The sequence below is a fragment of the Diadema antillarum genome, unplaced genomic scaffold (genome assembly GCF_040938485.1).
Source record: "Diadema antillarum isolate AM-2024a unplaced genomic scaffold, OU_Dant_1.0 seq00000400_RagTag, whole genome shotgun sequence".
NCBI lineage: Eukaryota > Metazoa > Echinodermata > Echinoidea > Diadematoida > Diadematidae > Diadema > Diadema antillarum.
Window position 1 is genome coordinate 1,860,782 of NW_027271391.1, and position 26,487 is coordinate 1,887,268.

The following is a 26,487-nucleotide window of genomic DNA, read 5'->3' on the forward strand; positions in this document are numbered from 1 at the left end:
GTAGACTCTACAGGGCTCGAAGGCTGTCCACAGCATCAGAGCCGTGCTGTGAAAGGAGGTCAATAGCAATAAATAAATGTATGAATAAACAGATAACTAAACAAACAGATAAACAAATAGATAAATAAAGGGCAAAGCCCTCTTGATGCCATTTTGTAAGCCATCAAATGCCCATAGTGAATTTTTTTGTCAAAGACGTAATTAGGCAGATGTGTTTGAAATATCTCTCATTCGATGCGAAAAAAAAGAAGGAACATTCAAATTTCCTTCAGTATGCAAGTGCCTAGTCATATCTTATAAAATCACACTCCGAGTCGTGTTGAGGCATAATAAGAGCAACAACTCAGCCCTAATTCTAAGCTATCTAAACTCTGTCTGTACTTGGCTGCTGAAAATATCATCAGCTCACCATGATTGTACAACGACGAAACCATTGAACTTTTGAATGAGAACATTGTATCTGACTCGATAATCCCCTGTTATACGATTTAAAGGCATGGTATAGTTTTGGTTGGGATGGGACTTCAGGTTTCCATCTTTTTTAAATAAAGAGAAATATCACAGAAATATGAAAGAGAAGGCAATTCTAAGAGTAAATCAAAATTCACCTGGTGAAAATTGGTTTTGAAATGGCTGAGACATTCAAAAACAGAGATGCCCTAATAAAAGATGGAACCTACCTTTTATTAGGACCACTTTGTTTTACTTTGTTTTGGGATTTCTTAGCTTTTTCAAGATCGATTTTCCTCTAATAAACTTTGAATTCCTTTTAAAATTGTATGCTTTTTATTATTTCATGAGTGATTTCTAATTATCTCGCAAAAATTAAAACCTGAATCCCCAATCTCAACCAAAACCAAACCATCCCTTAAAGATGTCAGGCTGCGTTTACGAAACAAATACAAGGATAAAAGCAGCACAGGGAACCAGACGCAATTTCGACTTTTGAGCACCATAAATATCTTCAGGATCGTAAAAAGGTGGTGAATTATAGATCAATCTTCCTGTTTTAAAGTCCGAAGTTTGTGTTGCCGCTATCTTACGTAAGAAAGTAAACAAGTTTGTGGCGTTATGATCGAATGCCGAACTGCTTCTACATCCTTTGAATCATGACCTTGATTAAGACTGCCAAAAAAAAAAAATGCTCTCCTTGAAAGCCGGGGAAACAAAAGCTGGAAGACAGTCGTAAAATCATTGGATAAGAGTCTTTATTACGCGGACTTTTGTCTGTCCTAAATTCGTGATGCTGATATAAAGGTGAACTAAGGAATATGTATCTATGAATTCCCCTTTCTATTCCCCCTTTGATTATCCTCGTTTATATCTCTCCTTCTCTATCTCTTCCATAATGATTTGACTGGATACTTAAGACTATGCGTGTGCATTAACATCGTCTAGAGTATTCGTAACACGTTTCGAAACTAGTTTCTTGCGGAAAGCACATTACTATTACTGCATCGGTACAATAATAGGTGCAAAGAGGTCAAAGGAGGCGTTATGTCCGTAGAACCCTGATACGAAATCTTTTTTTTTTTTTAAACGATAAGCAAAAAGCTGTTCTTTCAGCATCAAGCTTCTAGGAGCTGAATATTTTAAGAAATCTTTTCATTATCTTATATCTAAAATCTCGAAAAATTTACCCGATTCCGTTCGAAACGCTTCATTAGTAAATGTATCGAAAAAGCACTACCAAATATATTTTTGAATGATGTTCATATAGAAATACTTGCAAGCGTGAGTGGTACCAATGTGTGTGGGGACGGGGTGGGGTGGGGATGGGGAGAGGGGGGAATGGTACTTGTGTGGAGGTGAATGTATACTTTATCTCTCCCGGACTATTTTTTTCCTACTTAAATGGCTTACGTTCAACCGTTTAATTATCTTAGCAAGTTTTTTTATTGATATCGTTTTAATATAGTTATGAATTTGTATTTCATATTTTTACTATGTCTGCAAGTATGTGCAGTAGTATCTTTTTTGTTATTTTGTATATGTTGTAGGGCCCCTGGCAGTTCCGAGTTAGCAGAAAAGACTACCCCGGTAAAAGAAAGTGTTGCTTTCTTTAAAAAAAAACACACACAATTTGACTATCTTCCATTAAGATAATTGAAAAATTTAAAATTATCATATGAATCAAGCCAAGCTCTGCTCTAGCAATGATAACTTCTTTGAATGAAACTGGTTATGTTTTCTATAATTCTATTATTAGATTTTTTTTTTTTTTTTAGATTTCAGACAGTCAGACGAACGGGGAATTCAGACAATCCCACCATCGTCACTATACAGTACAAGCGAGCGTTTCCTTTGGTTGAGTTGTAATCAAACTTTGCTTTTCTGAAATTCTCGAGTAGACAGGCGTTATTCCCTCAAAACACAAAGAAGCCAAACCAACACATGAAACAAACATAACCATTCAATGGATTTTCATTTTAATGCGGTACTGGGCAAAGTCTAAGTTTGATCAGCTTTGCATTTCTCTCCCGATTCTTTTTGGTCACGAAACTGTTAGCACAGGATTCAGGAAATGTTTATTGTTCTAAGCTAAGACCCTTCATCCAGCCTTTCTCATCCTATATGTGCAACACTCATTTTGATCGCACGGAAGTGGCTCATTGGACAATTTTTCCTTTGTCGATTGACGTTGTTTCTAAATTGCAACGTTATGTTATATGTATCAAAATCTTTATGAACACCAAAGCCAACTAATTGTTTATGTGACCGCTACGCATAGGAAATATTTTCACTTTTATTTTCTTTCTTCCCCCTGTTCAGCACATGAAACTATGAACTATGAACAACTTTTTACACCTATAGGCACGTGAAGACATAAAATTTCCATTCTACAAAGAGAAACAAAATAAGGTTTAGAGCGTTGAATGATTATAAGTTGTCAAATGAGACATTAAGTCAAGAAACCTCCGAAACAGTATTTGGCAATCGATACTGTTCTCGACAGCTATTAAATGCCTAATAAAATTATTTTTGTCAATAATATGCTAATTTATGTCTCCGCAGGCGAAACCCGATAAAACAAAGAAGTTTTCTAAAGGGGGGGGGGGGGGGGAGGGGGTTACTACCCTTTAGTGTGCTTACCGTTGGCACGCATGACCTCTTTCTGATGTATATTGCAAGCGGGATAACGAGAAAGACCAGGGATAGAAATGCCAAATATGGCAGCCATGATTTACCTAAGAAGCAGGCAAGACAGAAACGAGACATTTGTTTATTCACATGTTAACATATGTGTGCAGTATAAAACATCGAGTCCATCATGCTACTACAGCCTCCCCCCATCCAAAACCATTATTTATGCAGATTTTATTGTCATTACCTTACCATTTGTTATTCCTAATCTATAGAAATATAATTATATTAATTACTTGGCAGAGGGCAACTTTCCTCCAGAGACCATAGCCGCTGCATTTACTGATGTGTAACATCACAAACAAACCTTTTTTTTTCATGTTTATTAAGTATTACATAATACAAAGAAGTATTACATAATACAACGAATGGCTACTGTTCAAGATCTCAACACATTTGGGGCAGGATCGATGTAAAAATTTTCAAACGGACAATTTGTGCAGATCACCAGGAATTGAATAATGAACAATCAAGGTAACCAAAAAAAAAAAAAAAAAAATCAAAATTGGCTGTCCCACAATGACTGCCGTACAGGAATCAAAGCCAGATCACAATTCTAATCTCTTAGACTATTAGTTATTGATTCGTTTACTGTGTTAATGGTCACGGATTTTTTTGCTAAGTGTTAGAAGTTTGAAAATGATTATGTGTAAAAGATTATACAAACATACAATCATCCGATCTTGTCTATACATGATATCGGTACTTATTTCAAAACCATGGCACCAACATAGGCAATAAGACAGAGTAAAGAACCGAATTTTGATGTTCAAATGTTCAATATACATGATGAAATCACAAACCTCGTTGATTGCTATGAACACCGTCATTCTTGTCGGTCCTGTGTGACACAGCGTTGCTGTCCGTGGTTGTAACGTCGGTCACGTGTTTCAGTGAGGCACATGAAGTCACGTGACTGTTGGGGGTCGATGCGCCTGGAAGATAATGCATTTTTTCCCCGGAGGTGAATAAAATGAGCATAACACACTCTCAAATCTTATCAACAAAGCTATTCATATATTTTCTTTTTAGGGAACCTTTTTCATTACGATTATTATAGCATACTAGCAAAATCTTAACCAGTTTCGTTGTTATCACAGTTGTTACCATTGGCATCCTTCTCCCCCTTGTTATTATTATCATCTTCAACAAAATATGAGAGGCAAAGTGGACCTTTTTCCCCGCGACGCTTGTGAAGACTAGTTGCCAATGTCTCGACAGTCTTATTTCCTATAAGATTTCTCTTGAATTCCTCTTTTCCATATAGAGGTAAAAATAAAATCTTATTAACTTTATTCTTGTTTATTCATCGAAATATAAAGTATATGATATTATTATTATGATTGTATCGATGCTTTGTTGAAGCTTATGTGATTCGAAATTCCTTGAAATGTTCTGTACTCATGTAAGCGTTATGTATATCACTTTGTATTACTTTATATGGAAATAAAATCATTTGAATTTGAATTTGAATTTGAAGACTTGTGAAAACTACAGCGAATAATGACAAAGTACTGTCAACATTACGGCAACACTCTGGATCTGAATACCTTAGAAACCTGACTCTGTACACGTAAAAAAACTCAAAACCAAACAAACAAACTTACTTGCACATTTTGGGAAGGGCGACGAGAATCTTCCGTCACTCCCGCAAGTTGAGGAGTCACTGCCTAAGAGGTGGTACCCTTCTTCGCAGGCGAATTCGCATTTGGTTTCGATGTCGACTCGGTGATTGGCAAGGCATTTGCCCCTTGCGACAACGAGATGGTCTGTGATCCATGAGGGACTTACAAGGCAGGAGTCAACTGTAGATGACAAAAATAAATGGACAATAAGCATGGTCAGGAATAAGACTTAAAGACCATAAAATGTGACAATAGCGACATATATATATATATATATATATATATATATACACATATAAAGTTACCTGATCAATCCTTTTTAATAAGGCTTTCTAGATTATGGGATCACAGGACTAACGCGAAATTTTGCATGGATCGATGTCTTCTACACATGATTGACTAGCCTCATGTTATAAGAAAAACAAAATGAAACTTGTGTTTTAAGAAGATCACTAGTCTTGACTGTTGAATACAGTAATCTTTCAGAGCTGTGATCCACTAGTAGAAATATCAATGAGTCGCTATTCTCTCTCTCTCTCTCTCTCTCCCTCTCTCTCTCTATCCCCCCCTTTAGTATATGTGACAATAATGGAAAGCTGTATTTACCGATGCAAGTTGGAAATGGCGATGAAAACGATCCATCACTACCACAGGTCGACATGTTGCTGCCCGAAAGACGAAACCCGACGTCGCAGGAAAACTCGCACTGCGCATCGATGACGACTCGGCTACCGGCAAGGCAATTCTCCGTTCGAACAACGAGGTGGTCTGTTATCCATGAGGGGTTGACTAGGCAAGAGTCCACTGGATATGAAACCAAAGAAAGGTAGACTGAAGTACACGCAGAATTGTTTTGAGACAAGATAAAGTGTCCAAATGGAAAAAAATATTGTGAGACCAATGAAATGAAAAAATGAAATCTTAACCCCCCTCCCCAAACTACTTCTTTCATTCAGATTTATGCTTTCAAATATAAAATTAAAATAGAACAAATTAATAGAAGTCCTTCAAAAAGTACCAACGATTAAAAATCAGCACTGAAGATCACATGAGACAAGTTGACTAATTATCAAACTATGAATACGCCAGAGCGTATTTGTTGTTGTTGTTGTTGAGCAGAGCCCTATCTCAGTAAGACATACAAATCATATAAATGTATTGTCACATTTATCAATAGCACTGTAAGAGTAGTGATTGCAAACAGGTGTCTACCCATGCAAGTTGGAAATGGAGGAGAAAATGTTCCGTCTCGACCGCACGTCGAAACGGCACTGCCTGAAAGCCGGTAACCGACATCGCAAGAGAATTCACATCCGATATCGACTTCGACCCGTTGGCCAGCTGCGCAGTTGCCTTTTTTGACAATGAGGTGCTCTGTTATCGACGACGTACTCACAACGCAAGAATTAGCTGAGATAAAGGGCGAGTCAACATACGGAAATCATTATGATAGCCATAAAAAAATCCTCTCAGGATGTGTTTATTCACTGTTCCATTTTCCACATTTGATACAATTTTGCACTACATTTGATTTCGAGAGTGAAATACAACACAAAATAGTCAACTTGAGATGGACATATTAAATATAAAATAAGCAAATATGAACAAAGAGTAATGCGAGGAATCTAACATGAACTGACCTTGTAGAATGTAGGGTCAATACTAATGAATTTAGAGTCTAGCACGATATATCAAGGACGAAAATGACGAACCATTCAACAACAAAAAATGTCGATAATGTAATTAAGTTACGTAACGCGTAACGATATCATACAGTGCTCATTATTACACCTGAGGTGAGAAAGCTTATCAGTAAATCTTAAAACAAATACCCATGCATAAGTCTTTTTCAGGGTTGACATGAATCGATTCATGAATTAATCAATAAATGAATTAACGAATAAACTAATAAAATGTAGTATTAATGAATATCACTGTTGGACTTAAACATGCATTCATTCTCTACTTTGGCATCTCTTCGGTGTTGGTCCGTTACTACTATTCTATTCCGTAAAAAGGTACAAGAGCCCATCGAAAAGCATTCCTGCACATGACTCAAACTGGAAAAGTTTACCTTGGCATGATGGCACGGTGGGTATAAAACTTCCATTGTTACAGCACTGCACTTGCGCACTGCCTACCAACTGGAATCCTAGTGTTCTACACGAAAACGAACACGTCTGGTCACAGCTTATGCTATCGCCCGGCGCACAGGAACTCAGCAGAGGGTAGGAATAGGTAGGGATGGTGCACGGAATATCTATGTATGGGAAATTAAGAAGAGCGCTTGAACTTTTCGAAAGGCGGGTGCGGATGATATGGAGGGCGACGCGAAACATTATCTTAATAATGACATTTGCACTCCAAAAATGTTGTGGAACCATGGAGCATAAAGATGAGCTGTTTTTGAGATTTTTTTTTTAAATTTCCTGCATACTTGTTTGTGACTTTGCATATGTTAGTATATTCATTGTATCGAACGTCGATAATGGGTAAAATATTATTTGCTTTTGTGCACTTTTTATTGTAAGTATGATTTCCAAACTGGGCAAACGCGATGAGTTGGGGTTAGACTTTGGGGTGGGACAGGTTAATAGGTGGGAAATGAAGTGGAGTACATAGCTTGTGATAATGATATTCATATGTGTATTCATTCTGATATAACGGTGGGGCCAAGGACAATTATATAATATTTGAATTATTTGCTCAATCTATTACGTACTTATTGAGTAAGCACTTATTTTCCTGAATATCAGAAATACTGGAACGATTTTTTTTTTCGTTTTGTGTCATGTATCATGCATTTAGATAAGATATGTTATTTTTGCTTTGCTTCTGAGCACAATCCTATAATGTAAAAATACATTTATACTTACGGAGAAAAATACAAATTACTACAAAGGGTACATACCAGCGAGAATTCCTAGTGACGTCAGATAATCTATCATAGCCAGGCGCAAAGCGTCGTTAATTGTTCCGACATGGTAATAATGCTTGATAAGCAGCTTTTTCTGGGTCTCAACGTCAGTCGCTACTCCATCGTAAACCCACAGCTGATCCAGGCTATGCATTCGGCCCTTCACCAAGAATTTGACTTGGCGACAACATATATAAACCTATCCCAGAAAAGATTTGAAATCAAGTTAACAACAGCCTTGAAAAATAATGAACAAAAAAGAAAATGTCGCATTTAGTGTAATGCAACTACCTAAATATCAAGAATAGGTATAAAGCATACTAATCTATATGACCAATTAAATTGACTTACTCTCTTCTTTATAAAGTCTTCATGTAATTGGACCATTAACAAACAAAGAATACGAGTGACGATCGCATCATGTGCCGAAGTACAATGACAATAAGAACCAGTTTATATTTTGCTGTCCCATAAATCACAGTAGAAAAAAAAAGTAAAAAAAAAGAGAAGAAAATCAGTGACCTTATAAAAGAAGATTTACTTACGGTTGCTTTGTGTGGATTCAGTACATATTTGCCCTCGAAATGAGCTATCGCGTCTGTGCCAGGGAATAAAATGATAATCATGTTGGGGTGTTTAACTATTAACTTCATCTCCCTTTGAGAAAAATGGTCGTTCCTTAAAAAAGAATATATCATTTAAATGGATTTAAATTTGATGAAATCTCCTTTCTTTACCAAACCATAGTTTTTTACAGAGATGTATTTATTAGAATGAAGCACGCCTACTGTTTCCACTTTCTCCTTTGTTTCTTTCTCAGCGCTCCCATCGTCTCTTAAAAAAAAATCCATGAATACTTTAACTCCTCAAATAAAATCATTCAAATTCATTTACACGAATATTAAAAGAAGGTGCAGGAATGCAATACATACTTGGTTGTCGTCGGACCCTAGGAAGCATTAAGAGATAAAAAGCATACTGAAACAATACCACAGATTTAAGGCCAGATGTAATACTTCTTCGAACATTGATATAAGTGGTAACCATCCCAAAGTGAAAGGAAACATTTTTTTTTTTGACTCATCGTCTTTTCTAATATTCCATGAATTTTTACCACACACACACACACACACACATACACAAATATATATGTATATATATATATATATATATATATATATATATATATATTTACTTATTCCATATGTTACTTTCCGTTTACCTTGCCATCTATATGCTAACAGTATACACTTTCGCCTGACATTTCTACCTTCAGTATTTTCATCCGTCATCTTGTATAACTTGGAAAGAGAACATTACCAAGGTTGAAGGGAATTCATGGAAACGTTCTCCCTGAGGATAATCACGACGGTTGTCTAGAATCCTCCTAGAACCACCGCGTAGATAGATTACATAATATGAATGATACAAGGCAAGGGGAATCATACCTGGGTTTGTGTCGTAATTTACAGTCACTCCTGCACCGATCAAGGTCCTCAAACAACCTGGTGATTGTTGGATGAAAGAAATATCCACTTTCCGTATCTCTCTATTTTTTTTTCATGTGTTCTTTAGCACGTAAGCGTAGCCAGTCCGTTGCTTACAAGATACTAAAATCTTCATAATTATTAAGCTTTGCCCAGAACACCAAGGTTTCCCCGCACTACGTCAACGTTTCTGGATTAACGAAAGGTCATTTAATTTTGTCCTTTTTATATATATATATATGAAGGTCATTTTGTCCCTTATATATATATATATATATATATATAAAGGTAATATTTACGTGCCCTGGTAGGTAATATTTTCACATACATACACTTAAAACATACTTATTTTTGCTTGAATAAAGCAGGTTGACGACAGGAACAACAACTGAAAATGAATAGCTTATTTGTAACATGAAGTACAATTGTTTGTATTCATGCCACATAACTTTTATATTCATAAAAGTTTGCAAACGTTTAAAGCAATTCATCTATTATATATTTTACATTATGTACAAATTATATATAGTACTTAGTGGTGCATGATCTATCATGCACTATATACCTCATCTGATGAATCCTCGTTTCTGATTGGTCAAATGTACAGTCAATAGTTTTCGCTATACTGCCCTGTAATCAGATAGAGGGTTTTGATATTATTTGTGCATTATGAAATAAATTCTATATTTTACTTTATGTATTTTCTCTGACGGTAGCACGACATCTTGATTTCAGTGTCTGAATGTAAGCATTGAAACCTTAGATTATGGAAAGTTAGGTGCGGTATATAAAGCAAATATCGCACACACCTTTTTGGGCCACGATAAAAATATCTGCTCTCGATGATACCCCTTGAATTCGTCTCGGGGCAAAGCATTATTGGGAAATGACCTCTTGGCTTGCAATTAATGATAACCGTGCCCGTCCGAGCTGTCGATATTTATTTACGATTCTCTTTATCTAACGCACAATGAAATAGAATTACTGGCAATTTATGTATTTGTGTAGCATAGCGCAATTAAGAGCCTGCGTTATTCATAATTATATCATTCGTGAAAACCGATAGAGGCGACATGCAGTATTATCGAACACATACCAAAGAGGAAGCTAATTGAAATAGCTGATGAAGTTTTCATGTTTTCAGTGCTCCAGCAGTCAGTTCAGAAATTCCTTGCTTCTGCACTGCCTGCATGTGATGTTCCTGGACATCGAAAGTATGTTGAAAGATCTGTTTTAATCTTTGTTTATTTCATCTCTGCGTTTTTCCAAATTAGACAACAAAATTTGTACAAAGTTTACACCGTTCGACCAGGAAAACTGAACAAAGAAAAGGTTGAGTTGGAGGGGGGGGGGGGGGGAAGTGTTTATCTTACCAAGGTGCAACCATTTGAAATTATCTAACAGTAAGAATTAGGAAGAAAACATGAAGGTCAAGTTTTCGTAAAGCTGTCGTAGAACTTTTAAGAAATAATTCACATGCCCATTGAGATAACTATTGTTAACAAATGTTTATTGCAACTGATTGACAAATTGCCCTACATCGACGTAAATAAGCACTGAATTGATCAGTGTTTTAGTAGTAGCCATGATAAAACATTATGGGCGTACATACTCGAGCAGGATTCGAACCTACGACCTCCTGATCACCGTCATCACCGTGATCATGGTGATCACGGTGATTTTTTTTTTTTTGGTTGTCATTGCTACTACTAAAATACTGATCAGTTCAGTGCTTATTCATGTCGATGTAGGGCAATTTGTCAATCAGTTGCAATAAAAACACCTCGACGGAAGAATTTCATGAATGTGAACAAATATTTATCCCATAAATGTTAGTACATGTACTTTGTTTCTATTAACAGTAGACATTGTATATGACATGCCTATATTGCAAGTATCAGTATTTTAATCATGAAATGAATTATTCTTAATCATTTTGCTTTTATTAGCACGATAATATCTTATTCATAACTATCTAAGAGTAACCGTCGTAACGTACTACTGCACACTTAAAAAAAAAATTGTAACTGCCTGAACTTCAAGGAGCCAAGCTCGACTAGCGTTCATACTATTTTCTTGTTCCTTATTATCCTTGCATTTTTTATGTGACTGCATATTTGTTAGGATGTGCACAGGTTATCATATTGCATTAGATAATAAAATTCAAATTTAAAACAAGAATTTCATCAAATCCTGATAAGCTCACTATCAAGAGAGATGTCTCATATCTTGAACCATTGCACACAATCGTGAATGCTCTCACTTGAACATATACTTGTATTCTCGTGTTTTTTTTTTTAAGATTTATGCATTCACTAGTGGATTACTTTTTGTCAAGTAGATCGTGACCACGGCTTACGTCTTTTTATCGAGGGAGTGACGCTTTTCCCATTCCAAACAATCGGTACCGAAAATGCAATTACAATTTTTGATTATTTAGTTCGTTATTTAAAACAATTCTAACCAAGACCTGTTCTCGATGGAGAGAATCTCTGAGACAACAAAGTTCATATGCAGTAAACCTTTGTTTGACGTCAAGACATGTCATTCCAGCAAGTAAAAAATCCGGTTCTAAAAGGAAAAAAACACACACCAAAAGCAAAGATATATAAATACAAAAAAACAACAACAGCTAACATACTACCTTATGCGCAAGCCATATTAAAACTGCTGCTATCGTTGCAATAACTCGTCAAAGGACAATAAAACAAATTAGCCGTGTATGTTAATTTCTTCACATATAATAGAAATGACAATCATCATACTATTTCACTTTATAAGGAAGACGTCGTATCAAGATAAAAGATGCGAAAAGGCCCTCCCGCTGTAGCAATTGCAGAAGGAGCTATTAGATGGTCAATCAAGAGAGAGACTCATCAAACTACCACCAGGAGCCAAAAACAAGCGGGTGCATGTCACGAGCTGGACACCCACAAGTCATGCAGGTCACGAGTCATTCAATCCACGAGTTACAAAGCCCACGAGTCATACAGCTAGACACTAAAGTGAACAAGGCCCGTGAGCTTGAAGTAAAATAGGCCCACAAACCGTACGGTCCACCAGCTTGACACTAGGCAAATAATGCTCATATGCTCGACACTAGTCAATTAAGGACCACGAGCTCGACACTAGACATGAAAGGGCCCACGAGATCGACATTACTTCATGGGGCTAAATGTACGCAGTGTCGATCTGGGTTCTTTTTTGTGCCTAGATTCGATCTCGTGGCTGTATACTCGTTGGCTGTGTGACTCGTGCTGCACGACTTTTTTTTTTCAATGTCGAGCTCTAGGTCTGTATCACTCGTGGGTGTTGGGCTCGTGGGATGGTCAAACAGCCACCAAGAGCCAAAACGAAGCAGATCGTTTGGCGAATCGAGCGATTTCATCGGTGAAACGGAATCACTAAATATTTCAGTGACTAAGATGACATAGGGTTGTTGCGTGGTGAGACTTCTCCCAGCCAATGCCAGCCAGGCCTCCTTTTTTATGACAGAAATAAAAAGAATAAAAGAGGCACATGCACACCTTTAATTTTTCAATATAGTGGCACTAGAAAATTGCATTGATGCCCTCCCCCCTTTTTTTAGCTTGGGAGCTGATGAAACCCGGAAGTAGCCCCAGAATTGTTTTTTCGCCCTCTACTTTATGAAATTCCCAGACCCACCCCTGCAGTACTAGTATATGGCAGAATCAAAGCATTGTATAAGATTGAAGGTTTCCTAAAATACAAATGTTTGTTGATTTGTGTTGATTTATGATACCATCAGCATCACTTTTGCGGAGAAACGAATTTCAAAAACATTCTATACATCTTTTACTAATTTTTCTTGTAATTTTCTCCAGATTACTTGAATACCCCCAAAAATCCAAACCAATAATCATGTTGTGACCTCATCCGTCAATAATTGCTAAAGTACTGATATGTTAAACAAACGACATTGGAATGACACCTTTCCGTCATAACTCATCATAACTTGCATGTTTCCTCACCATTGGCGATGTATTTTGCCAGTCACATTAATATCACAGAAACACGCAAGTTATGCTGAGTCACCTATTTTCATTCCTCACACAAAATTAGTGTCTGCGACTTTTTGTTTGTTTTGCGATGCACAGTCACATAAATAGGCAGTACAAATATTTGTCTGCAATCCTTCAGAAGAGACGGGTCATCCTCTAAAAAACCCGGAACTCCTTTCGTTATTTAGGGGAACTATCCCTGAACACAGACCAGAACGGTGCAAAGTTGCACCTTTGAAGGTGCTGCCATTGTGACAATGGTCTGAAAGGTGCAAAGTTGCATTCACATGTGCTGTCAGCTTGACATTGGTAAATGTGAAAAGTTATATAGGTAGCTGTAAAAGATATGTATGTGTACATGTAAAGAGAGTTAAGGTACATAAGTATTAAGATAACTGTACATGTCCTAACAGACAATCTCCCTTCATTCTGATGCTATTCTTTATTTCCCAAAGCGTTTATACAGGCTAAAGACTCCATTATGGACACCTAAAAGATAAATTGAGCCACGTTTCACAATTTAAAAAAATTAGAGATATGTTAATTGATGATAAAGGTGGCCATTAGAGATAGTGAAAACATATGTTGATTTTAACGCCCACCTAAAGGGCTGTTTAATAATGTGTCTCCCCTGAGAATTGATACAAAGAATATCGATTACTTTTATTTTTTTTTATTTCTTGATCTGAAATCTACTTGTTTTGTTTTTTCTACGTTCACATAGTGTCTACATTATTATGTCGAGGTGACAGGCGATGAACGAATCATAGCCAATAACAAGGAAGTCATTAAAAAGAAAACCAGAATCGGTACACAGTTTTCTGAAGTATACTATGATTGAAAACTTTATCACCGTCATCAGCCGGGGACAGCAAAGAGGAAATTGAGTATTGCTGATAATCAAAGATTTAATGATAAAGCCGTTTGTGTGTGTATGTGTATTTGTGTGTGTGTGTGTGTGTGTGTGTGTGTGTGTGTGTGCTTGCTTGAAGACATTTCTTAGTTGCTATGAACTACTGAACTACACAGAGGAATCCTAATGAACCGAGTGCCCGGGTATTTATGATGATACAAACATGCGTATGCTGGAAAGAACACAGTGTCCCACACTGTGAGAAGCACAGTTTAAACACAGTGTGAAATCTTTTCAAACTGTTGAATTCGAGCGTTTTAACAGTGTGAACACACTGTGAGTCATCAATTCACAGTGTGAAACAAAGCATTACTATATGAACACTCTGTGAAAACCACGCCACAGTGTGAAATTATCTTCATACTGTTAAATTCGAGCGTTTTCACATAGTCGACTATATGAACACACTGTCAACACACTGTGAGACACTGTGTTCTTTCCAGTAGTGTATATACAAACAGGTGTCAATGATAATCACAGAGTTTAACAAATGTTTATCGATTGGCATTCTTACAGCTGATTAGACAAAACAAAACAAAATGAATGAATGAAAGCTGCTGTTAATCATTACGGAATCAAACAAATAAAATAAACTAAATTCAAATTCAAAATGATTCATTACAGCACAATGCAATATAACATAATGCAAACTTATACATTGAAAAATTAACTTGACGCAAACTCTGGATACACATTCGCGCTTTACATTATAAGACAATAAGATATCAGCCTGAACATAAAAAGGAAACCTCAGGATGATTTTCAGACTTCATACATTTGAACAACTATAAATTAGTTATACTGACTACAAAGTTTCAGGATTTACATTAAAGGAGACCTGCAGATGATTTTCAGATTTTTACATTTGAACACATATAAATTAGTTATACTTAAGACAGAGTTTCAGAATTTATGATAGTAAGGGCGAAGAATAAGAATACTTTCAAAATTTAGAACAAATTGCAATGAACAAGGATGATGACATGGCAGAGTCACCATAAGAATGCATGAGTTGGGACTCAAGGAAGCAGAAATAAAGAAGAAGGCATGCATAGATTATACACAGGTGAACTCGCAAGCAAGCTGTATTGTAATGGAATTACAGTGCTACATTTCTGAAATACGTGAACCTCCTATGTCATCATCCTTGTTCAGTGTAATTTGTTTAAGGTTTTTCGAAGTATTGTTTCTCTGCTCAAGACCCAAAATGAATTCCACAAACCTATACATGGAGTTGTCGATTTCTGTACTATATGATGTGAAATTATGAAAATCGTCTGTAATGTCCCTTTAATTGAGATAGGATAAATTGCAATGAACAAGGATGATGACATGGCAGCCTCACCATGAATGCATGAGATGGAGCTCAAGGAAGCAGAACAGAAGATGGCATCCATGAATTCTACACAGGTGAATTTGTTTAGCAAGCGGTATTGTAATAGAATTACACTGCTACATTTCTGAAATATCACTAATATGTTAGGCTCCTATGTCATCAACACTGTTCAGTGTAATTTGTTTAAGATTGCTAGAGTACTAGTTTCCACAATGTATTCCACAAATCTATACCTGGAACTGTCGATTTATGAATGGAATGCCCCTTTAAATCACGTTAATGCAACAGAAGAAAAAAAAGAGAAAGAGTACTAGACAATGGTGTTATTTCTTGAATACAGCCATGGTACGTTATAAACCTAAGTGAGGAGGATGTGTTCGTAATCAAATTAATGCTGCCTATCATAGATGAAAGACTTGCGAGAAAATTAACCGAAACCATGATGGGTTGCGGAAGGACAGTCGAAAAGAGATGCCTGTGGTCATGACGATCTCGTGCTTCTTTATTTTCGAGTCCTCTCAGTTTTTATCCTGTGGTTTAATCATCTATTCTTTAGTATGGAAGCTAACCCAGCAGACTCATAAAAACTCTCATTTCCTGATATTGTCGTAGGCATGTTATTTGCAGAGAACAAGACAACACTTCATATCCTTTTCAACGTAAAACGGGAAAAACTGAACCCATGAAAAAAACAGAAGTTATGTCAAGTGACTCAATGCGTACATGTTGTACACAAAATATAACACATATTATTTCACCATTGCTGTGAAGTATTTGTCTTCACTTTGTCAAGTTGACGTGCTCCTTCATTTGAGAATTAAAAAAAGCTTCGCTCCCCTTCATAAATTTAAATAAAGATAGATTAAGCAAATTGTACGCTGACCGGGAATGTAGTTGGCTTTGAGATTTCAAGAACGCTTTCACAATGAAAATCTAAAGATGAAGTGAACAAGGAGTCATATTATTATCTTGAAAAATATTATAACTTACATTACTTACATCACAACTTAACATTCTCTTCTATCGCAATTACCCTTGTTTGGCAAGTTTAAGCAAAGTATAGAAAAAAGAATAAGCTTAAAGACGCTGGATTGCAAATAATATTTCTGGCATGCGGAATTGCACTCTCCTATACGCTTATATTGTCTCTACCATCTTGTGTCTACCATTTTGTGACAAAACGTTGCGACATGAAAAAAAGTCGTTAAATGCTTGATATATAAAAGCGTGTAAATCAAATCTGTTCGACTGGACTTTTATCAATGACTCGCATGCCAAATGTATCATATTGTTTTTTGTACATTCTGTTGGAAAAAAAAAAGTGAAAATAAAGTTTGAAATTGACTGGACTTACTTGTTAAAATCACGGAGAGAACAATTTTGTGACTAGCCCGAGTCACTTCTTCCGTGTGTCACCCCCCCCCCCCCCCAAAAAAAGAAGAAATTACAGAAGGGACCCTCCTCAATGATAACTTTAAAAATAGTGAATCATTCCAAATACAATTTCAGGGTATGAAATTATAACTCATAGTCCACATCTTACAGAAAACCCAATTCGAGTTGCTTCAGTGGTCAAAGAGAAATGAGGAATTTTGTAGAGCGTGTCAGGAATCTCTTCCCTCCAAGTTCTTTTCACTGTGTTTACACAGGAATATGCAGGTCCAGGAGCATTAAGAGCTAAACTTGAAAGAATCAGACTCATGACGTGCTTTACAACAATCTACACTTCTCTGTGACTGCTTAACCAAATTGAATGGGGTTTTCTGAAATATAGAGCTAAGAAGTTATATTTTTAAGGGGATGGCTAGTAACTGATCAGTGGGAATCAGTGGGAATGCTGGGAAATGATTGTTCCAATCCTTGTGGGATTCATTTAAGAGTACATTATCCATCTATTGTTGTGTGAAAATTATTTGCATCAGATTGGTCTCATATTCAAGTAATGTGCAGTTCATTGTTTCCAGGTTAGCATGACTGTACAGTGTCGGGGCGATCGTTAAAGGTAATAGTACTTTGAAAAACCTTTCACAAATTACAATGAACAAAGATGATGATATAGAAGCCTCACATATTTCAGAAATATAGCAGTGTAAATCCATTACAATACCACTTGCTTGCACGTTCACCTGTGTATAATCTTTGCTTGCCTTCTTCTTTTGTTCTGCTTCCTAAGCCCCAGCTCATGCATTCTTATGTTGAGGCTGCCATGTCATCATCCTTCTTCATTGCAATTTGTTATAAATTTCGAAAACATTCTTATTCTTAATACCCAATCATTATAAATTCTGAAACTCTGTACCCAGTATAACTAGTTTATATTTGTTCAAATGTAAAAATATGAAAATCATCGGGAGGTATCCTTTTTAAAGGGGAAATTCAGTCCAAACATGAGTTAATCTGATAAGAAAGAGTAAAATATTACGAGTTCAACGGTATAATTTTGATCGGATATAAAATAAGGAGGTTATGACATTTTGAAGTTTCGCTATATTTATAAACAGTTCTTGAACTGTCAATATGAATATGCAAATGACAAAGTGAGCATGTCATTAACCTCCCTCACAACTTGCCATATAGTTTGTACATAAAATGTTGAAATTTCCAGTCTTTCAAATCCTCGTATGTCTAATTGATCACTTTCTGAAGTCATTCAACTATAGGAATGACATTATGTTTTAGACTTCAATGACAGAAACATTGAATTTTCGTCATTATTTTCTGTACACAATCAATGGAAAATTGTGAGGGTTATGGCATGGTTACCTCATTCATTTGCATATTCGTATCCACTATGAAAGAACTGCTTTGCAGAAATTAGCGGAACTTCAAAATGTCATAACTTCCTTATTCTTTTTTGTCACACTAACTTATATTTGGATTGGATTTCCTATATGTCGGCGAGAAAAAGAATCGATAAAAAGTGTCCAGAGCCAGACTTCCTCCACGGGTGTATGCTCACCAGCCAGACAGAGCTGAAGAAGTGACTCGGAAGGGACTTGGACGAGTCAAGAAACTGTTCTTTTCGTGATTTTCACAAGTAAGTCCAGTCGAACAGATTTAATTTACACGATGCTAGCATACTTCCTGTATGAATCAAAATTTACATCGATGCTTGAAATAGGTTTTCCAGGTCAAATATTCGCAATATTAGATCAAGCGTCACATTAGGTAATTCAAATGTCAATAGGGAGATCAAATGTCCATTTAGCAAGATCAATATCCTGTAAGGTAAATAAGATGTCCATAGCCAAGTCAGTTATCCACACAATGAAAATTTTTACGTCACCTCAGGTCAACGAAAACATATCACGTCATTCATATGTGATTCAGATGCCACGTAAGTAACTTAGATATCATTTGACTCCAAAACACAGCAAAGATATATTACTAAAGAATATAACATCCTGATGAACATTATCAGGCGCAGACAAATGCGTTTTTATTCAGGGACAATCTGTCATGACTTTATCAAAACAAAGCGAGTCTCACTCATTTTTTCCCTTTTTCTGAAGAACACTGTTTTGTTTTCAGTGAATTCAAAAGAGTGATGAAACATTATCTAGAAATGTGAAACTTGAGAAGCAATTTTGCTTTTGCAGTAAAATGGCAGGTAAATATCTATGAATTGCAAGAAAATGAACAAATGAAGCAAAATAAGTATCACATTTTCATGTGGTGTGATGTAAAAGAGTTAAGAATGATTCTCAAGAATGGTGACTTCCTGTATTTTTTTTTTACCATGGAAGTAAATAGTCCGAACCTGAAAAGTTCTATTCTTAAAAACTATGAATTATTCGATGGAATTCCGATCATAAGATCTTCAAATGTTCTCTTTTTTGGTAAATTTTTGTAGGTGTGCAAAGATTTAAATGAATTTCATATTTCTTGTCACCGTAGTCTGGCGTTTGATGTATGGTGCTCTGTAAGCACAAGAACATAGGTTTTCCGAGTCAAATTCTGTACCGAAGCAAGTATGATAGTCACTCTAATGTCCTTAGGGGAATCAAATGTCCAAATAGGTACATGAGTAGTCCACAGCCAAGTCAAATGTCCACACAATAGAAATTCTCTCATCACAGGTCAATGAGAGTATCATGTCGGTCATAGGTAATTCAAATGTGACATAGGTAATTCAAATATCCTTTGACCCGAAAAGACGATGATAAGCATATTATTGTATTATGGAGACTATGACAACATTATGGAAAGACAATTTAAATGACATCACAGAAATAACTTAGTTTCTCTTTTGATTGATTTTCAATTTCATCTCTGAAAACACTATTTTTCAGGATATGCAAAAGCAGGTCCGTCGAAGTGAATGTTATTAGGTATGAATTGTACTTTTTAGCCGAAACAGAAAGGGCGAGGGAGAAAAATGGGGAAGAGAAATGAGAAGAGGGAGGGAGAAAAAAGAGTATAAAAAAAGAAGAAGAAGAGAGAAGATAAGATGGTCATAAATGATAAAGGGTAATAGGCCCTTCTGAAACCGTTCCACCTTCAAATTCCGTCCGGCAAGCCTGAAAGGACGGTGAAACGTTTTTTAGAAAACTGAAACTTTACATTTGTTTTTGAACTGCAGAACAATCGCAGCAAAGGGAGTACAAGAGAGACCGTTCTGTATATAAACTACTTTTTTTCTATCTATGAGATGCAAAATATCACCAGAAACAGTCTCTAGAAATATGACATCCGCTATGTTTTAGACAATAAAAGTGAATAGTCTCAAACCAGAAAATGTCATTCTTTAGTATGAAATAATAAATTGCACGTAAGGAAGCCACACTACTATCATGATATTCATTTAAGTTTAGCTATATTGATTTTTTAACGCAATTTTACAACAGGTTCAATAAAAATCTTTTTTTAAATCTTGACACCGTGTGGACCCGTGTTTGTGTGTGTGGTAGGTTTTATATGGTTTAAATAAGCCATGTAAGCAGTTTTTAAGACTGTGGACATTTGAAATCACTATGTCAGATTTGATCTCCCTAATGGGACATTGCTTAGTCATTTGGATACTTGTTTGGCTATGCGACATTTGAACTGCCTAGTCTGATATTTGACATGTGCTACATTGACATTCCATACCTACATGGACAATTGAACTGCCTTTTGCTAACCGTATTGTATTGTTGACATTACATTCATCTCTCTTACAATGCACATGAACATTTGAAATGCCTATATCAATAATGGCTTTGAGCCAGTGGACATTTCACTTTGAAAACATGTCCTAAACAATACAATTACATATGTGAAATAATGATTTTGTGATTCAAGAAAGCACTATCTAGAAGGGAATGGACATTATCATTTTGATAACATTATTCGACATTGATTTCCCTAATGTAGCATTGTTCTATGTAATATTTTGCTATGCAACATTTGTAACAACTCCCCTTCTAAACCAACCTTATCAACGTAATGTATGATTAACCCTGGAAGACAGTGCTTCGGATTTACCAGTAATAAAAGAATAGGCGTATCCAACAAGAAATAATACAATTCACATGTGTTCACTCAATCTTTAAAGGCATCAGAGATGTCAATACAAAGAATATTCCAAAGCCCTATGCATTAACTTGCCCTCAGAAATCGAACTTAAAGTGCATTCAATATAGATTGCCGGATAACAAAAAAGGAAAAAAAAAAAACTTAAGCGGGGATTCCTAATTGACGATGGTAGACTGATCCTTCACGTACTGAACCTCATTTGAGGCTGGACATGATTTCTTCTGAATTTAGAGAATTTCACTCACTCAATTGTAGATATATTCATTATGTACACATAAACATGTTGTGTCTCTTTAAATTGATAAAAGAACATTATTTGTGTAAAGTAGTCGATGTATTTTGTTTCATTATTTTGTTAGATGAAAATAAATGGTAATTGAATTCAATTGCATTGAGAAACAAGAAAAAAAACGTTATAGAAGTACAAGTCGGTTCACTTTGCGGCTTATCTTTGAAATACTTGACATACTTTTGCATTCTTTTATATTTGTATGAACTTTTGTATTCCTTTATTGGATATGCTGATTCGGTAAATCGTTCGCAAATGTGCAAATACCTGTATACATTGTCTTATAACTCTCGCTTAAACAATTGGCTCGCTCCTTTATCTCCCTGCCCGTTTATTCTCTTTGCACCCAAACAAAACAAAACAGACGTGTAGGTTGTATTAATGTCATATCTTTCCCACTACATGTAATTATTTTGTTTATTTAGTTTTATTGTTACGGAAGAAAATCTTCCCATCATTACGTTCCCTGCTAGGTTGAACGATCCTCACGATCAACACTTGAAAAATCTTAGTTTGTCGTTGGCAAGAAATTTTCAGGCTACACAAGTCCTCGGCATGCTTAAATCACGCGCACCCAACTCCCAGCACAACTGCTATTATGTTCATGCTTTCCACACATAATGATGTATACGGTTTCGCTAAGAAATCAGCTTATATGACCAACAGGCACGGAAGGACCAGGGAAATTTTGTATGAAATTAAGTACTGACCTTCAGAGAGTCGTTCAGGATATCTTCTTCTTGAGGGCGAATCTTTTAATCTAAACTTTACTTCAATTTACAAGTGAAATCAACAATGTAGCCATTCAAGCGAAAACGTTTGCACCACCACCAGAACAAGAAGGACTTACAATAGGTAGACTACCGGCTTACACAGTCCGGATGGTCCGCGCTATTGCGCATGCTCGTACGGAAACTGTTGCCACACTGGCTGCTGTGTATACAACGGCAGGGGTGAGGCTGTACATGTACTTGAAAATGCAAACTGTAAAGCATATAGAAGGACGTCCGAAGGGGGATTTCCCCTATGACGTATTTTCCCCTCAGTGCTCTTTGTTTTTTTTTTCTCCCGCTCCTCCCCTCTCTTTATATATATATATATACTAGGTGTTTCAAAAAACATTTCCCACTTTTGATTCTTAATAATTCATAAACTATATATCAGATAACACTGTCATTGATATGAGTAATAGCTGAATAGTGTACAATTTGGTTTAAGGTGGTTTGAATATGAAAACATAAATCAGTTTCATGAAATCCATGATTTATTTCACAGTTAGGTTCCAGATTTTGCTCTATTTTCAACCCTCTGTACAAAATTTCACTGGGTGTGTATGGGAGTGTGTGGTTAACACCCTGACAATGGTCCTAAACAATGGTTAGGGTTTGAATGCTTCGTTATTTATTCATGAGAAATTCCACTATCACAACTAGTCTTTATTCAGCCTCTGGCAGTATCTGTGTAAAGTCAAACGCCCGCCGATACTGTCGTTGGGTCTCGACAGTGCTCTCCCTACTTCTGAAAAACGAAATTACAATGAATACCTTCTGTTCTATCGTAAACATGGTGACAGGAAGCAAAGAAAATCAATTAGAGTATACACTTGTGTAAATGGCGCCTTAAATAAATCTACTGTGAAACATATCGCCCCAATGATAAATGCTGCTGAACTTTTTACCAAAAAATGATTTCTTTTTATCAAAAAGCGAAAATTTTTCAGACTATTTAATTAGTAGACAGTTGTATTAAAATGAGGAACTTTAGATCATTTATGCTTATTTATATCCCAAATTTAGCGATATGTGAAGCAAAAATTGAAAATGATTGCCAGCTGGAACGGAATGTGGTGTTTGCAAGCACATGGAAACATGTGCTTACTTTTTCCATGTGCATGCAGTTTACCCTTTACCGTGCATGAATCCAGACTAGCAGTGCCCAGGGCAATCCACATGAATTATTGATTAAGCATTCATGTGCCTGGGAGCACGAGACTGACGCCTAGTCAACAGGTGGTTCAGGCATGTCTGTTGTTCAGGGCCATTGTCAGCACACACTCACATACACATCATTGGTTCCTGTGCAAAGTTCATTTTTGTACAGAGGGTTAAAATTTGACCAAAATCTGAAACCTTACTTCAAAATCAATCTTAGATTTAATGAAACTGATTTATGCTTTCACATTCAAATTATCTTCAACCAAATTGTACACTATTCAGCTATTATTCATATCAATGACAGTTTTATCGGATGAATAGTTTTTGAGCTATTAATGATCAAAAGTGGGAAATGTTTTTTGAAACACCTAGTATATATATATACAAATATATATATATATATATATATATATATATATATATATATATGTATATGTAAACGAGAGTAAGGAGGCGGTAGACGTTATACAGTGTACGTATACAGTGTACGTATGACTAAATACGCTTTAGTCATACGTACACTGTATTTGTAAATGCTTATATTTTGTATACTTGTCTGTGATTGTATATCTGCAAGTTATATTATGCAAGATTGATGCATATATACACTCCCACCTGTGTAATTATTCCATGCCGTCACATTATTACACACTCATTCCCGGTTAAGAACGCTACTTATGTGCTCTTTTTGTGTGTACCTATGTTCCGCTTATTCATACATACACTCCTTGATTTAATAAATATTATGATTTCATTAATTGCCGTTATTGTTTATATGGTTGCCTGCTTTGTCATACGCGAGGAGTTTCACATGACTGTGTAATTGTGCGCACACTTCCGTTACCATTGTGTGTGTGCAGATGTTTAGTCATACGTACACTGTATTTGTAAATGCTTATATTTTGTATGCTTGTTTGTGATTGTATATCTGCAAGTTATATTATGCATGATTGATGCATATATACACTCCCACCTGTGTAATTATTCCCTGCCGTCTCTGCCTCTTTCACTGTAGTTATCAGTTCCGCTATTGTTTTGATCATCATTATTATTTTCTATTTGTGTATATGATATCCATGTTTTTGTATCTTGTCCCCAGTCTTGACAAAGGGCAGGAAGCCCAAAAGCTTGAGTAAAATCATTTGTGAGAATTAAACAACGTCTACCGCCTCCTTACTCTCGTTTACATACACACTCCAAAAAGATGCGACGACCCAGGGGTTCATCATTAGCTGAAGACACACGACTCACACTTATATATATGTATATATATATATATATATATATATATATATACATATTTTTTATAAACCCAGTCAGTAAGTTTTTTTTTTTTTTCCTGGTTGCAAATTGATACATTTAGTCTCATTCCTCATTTTCTCATTTTTCTGAACAGTTCTGTTCTGTATGATTTTACGACCTATTGTGCTATGTTAATGTTATTTTTTTGTGAATGTTACCTCGTACGTATGTGTTTGCAGGGTCCCCTGGAAAACAGTACTTGATTACTGACGGGGCTACACTGTATAAATAAAACGAAATAATGATAATAATAATAATAATAATAATAATAATAATAATAATAATAATAATAATATATATATATATAAAACATATTCTTACATACATGTAACTAAATATCATATTCAATTCGTTTATTCATCATCTCATTTTTAGATAAAACAATACAAAAGTATTCAATTTCACAACAGAGAACAGAAAAAATAATAAATCATTTACATATATCAGTGAAAATGAAAAAAAGAAGAGAACTTGAATAAAGCCAAAAAGCCCTGTACAGTGATTTCCCTTACGTACGAGTATGCACAAAACAATGGATTTTTAAAGTATAAAGTGTAGACATGGACAGAAAACCAACAAATACAACACAACATAACAAAACAAACAAACGAAACTTAAGACAAATGATATGAATGATGGATTGACTATGTGTGATTTGCTAGAAGGTATATTTTACAAAATTTCTTAAATAAGGACCGAATAGGCTAATTGCGTGAACAAACATCTGTAGGAATCGAATACCAGATTAATGGAAATTGGTGACGTACGGAGTTTGAAACCAGATTTGTTTTTACTACCAACATTATGGAATCTATTGCAATTTCGTGTTGTATTTTTGAATTTCGTTATCGATGCAAGACATACATGTATCATGAGGTAAGATATTTTTGAAATAAAAAAATCCCAAAATAGCGGTATTATAAATATACAAATCAAATATATTCAAAGTATTAAATTTACGAAAAAGAGAAGCCGAATGAGCAAGGTAATGACCACCATTACATATACGTAGTGATTCTTTTCTGCAACGTATGTAAAACTTCTAGCTTTATTTTATCATATTTACCCCATACAGTTATACAATGATTAAAATACGAAAGCATGAATGTACTATAAATATAAGCACTACTTTTGTCTAGCCTATACATTACCATATTCGCACTAACTACCATCGAGCATCAAAGCAAACTTTGATTGTTTGCGATTCTACGGGCTGAGGGATGACGTCATGTCCACATGTTGATCACATGAATGGGAATGGAGATTATACACGCAACTGCACAGGACGGCAGATCATGGTTATAATATAAATGTGCATATTACGAATCTGCCGGTGATCAAAACGTGTCAGATCATATCAGGTGAATTTACTATCTGAACTTGTTCTAAATTTGGACAAACAAACGAGAAGCAAACCAAAAACACAACATATATAAGTGTCCGAGGAGTTAAAGGCATAAGTCGAGATAGATGTAGCACTTCAGTCGCTAGCATTTCCTACAACTCTGCACATTGTAGCGAATCTTCTGGGGGTTGGGGGGGGGGAGGGTCATCCCTCACTGGCCATTTCTGTCACAAAAATATATCTTATTAGTGGAAAAACGAGCAAAGAAATTGGGATTTCATCGGAATTTGAACGCGAGACGTCCGGATTGCTAGCCCGGTGCTCTACCTACTGAGCTATAGAAAGCCCTAGTTCAGTGTTCGTCCCAGAAACCCCTATTTCTCAATGCTCGAATGGTCAGAAGCTATGGCAGTGTGTTTGTGTGTGACCCACACGCGCACGCTTGAACCCTGGCATAAACCCAAAGGATCATTCAACTTGGGCATAGTGTAATCGGCTAATTGCTTTATAGGAATACCTAGAAATAAATTTAGGTTTTGGTTTGGTTCTGGTTTGATTGGGTTTGTTTCTGCATATAAACAAATATAAATTCAAACTCAAATTCCAAATACACTGTCATGAATGTACATTCATCAGATACAATTTATCAATTGCGT

At 35.8% G+C, this 26,487-nt stretch overlaps 1 protein-coding gene across 2 annotated transcripts in view; it reads right to left on the minus strand.

Moving 5' to 3' along the window:
• Positions 1–26,487, minus strand: part of LOC139732132 (uncharacterized) — a 113,654-nt gene that overhangs the window by 9,132 nt on the left and 78,035 nt on the right. The window contains exons 1-11 of one of the 2 annotated variants that reach the window (XM_071643005.1): positions 21,961–22,072; positions 10,270–10,374; positions 9,135–9,191; positions 8,232–8,284; positions 7,681–7,885; positions 6,844–7,029; positions 5,982–6,179; positions 5,376–5,573; positions 4,752–4,949; positions 3,948–4,079; positions 3,094–3,188 (exon numbers count right to left, since the gene is read on the minus strand). In XM_071643005.1, the coding sequence (XP_071499106.1) occupies positions 3,094–3,188; positions 3,948–4,079; positions 4,752–4,949; positions 5,376–5,573; positions 5,982–6,179; positions 6,844–7,029; positions 7,681–7,885; positions 8,232–8,284; positions 9,135–9,191; positions 10,270–10,309 (1,362 nt within the window). In that variant the 5' untranslated portion in view covers positions 10,310–10,374; positions 21,961–22,072. Of the gene's footprint in view, positions 1–3,093; positions 3,189–3,947; positions 4,080–4,751; positions 4,950–5,375; positions 5,574–5,981; positions 6,180–6,843; positions 7,030–7,680; positions 7,886–8,231; positions 8,285–9,134; positions 9,192–10,269; positions 10,375–21,960; positions 22,073–26,487 lie in introns of those variants that run through there. The other variant, XM_071643006.1, reaches the window with a different exon arrangement.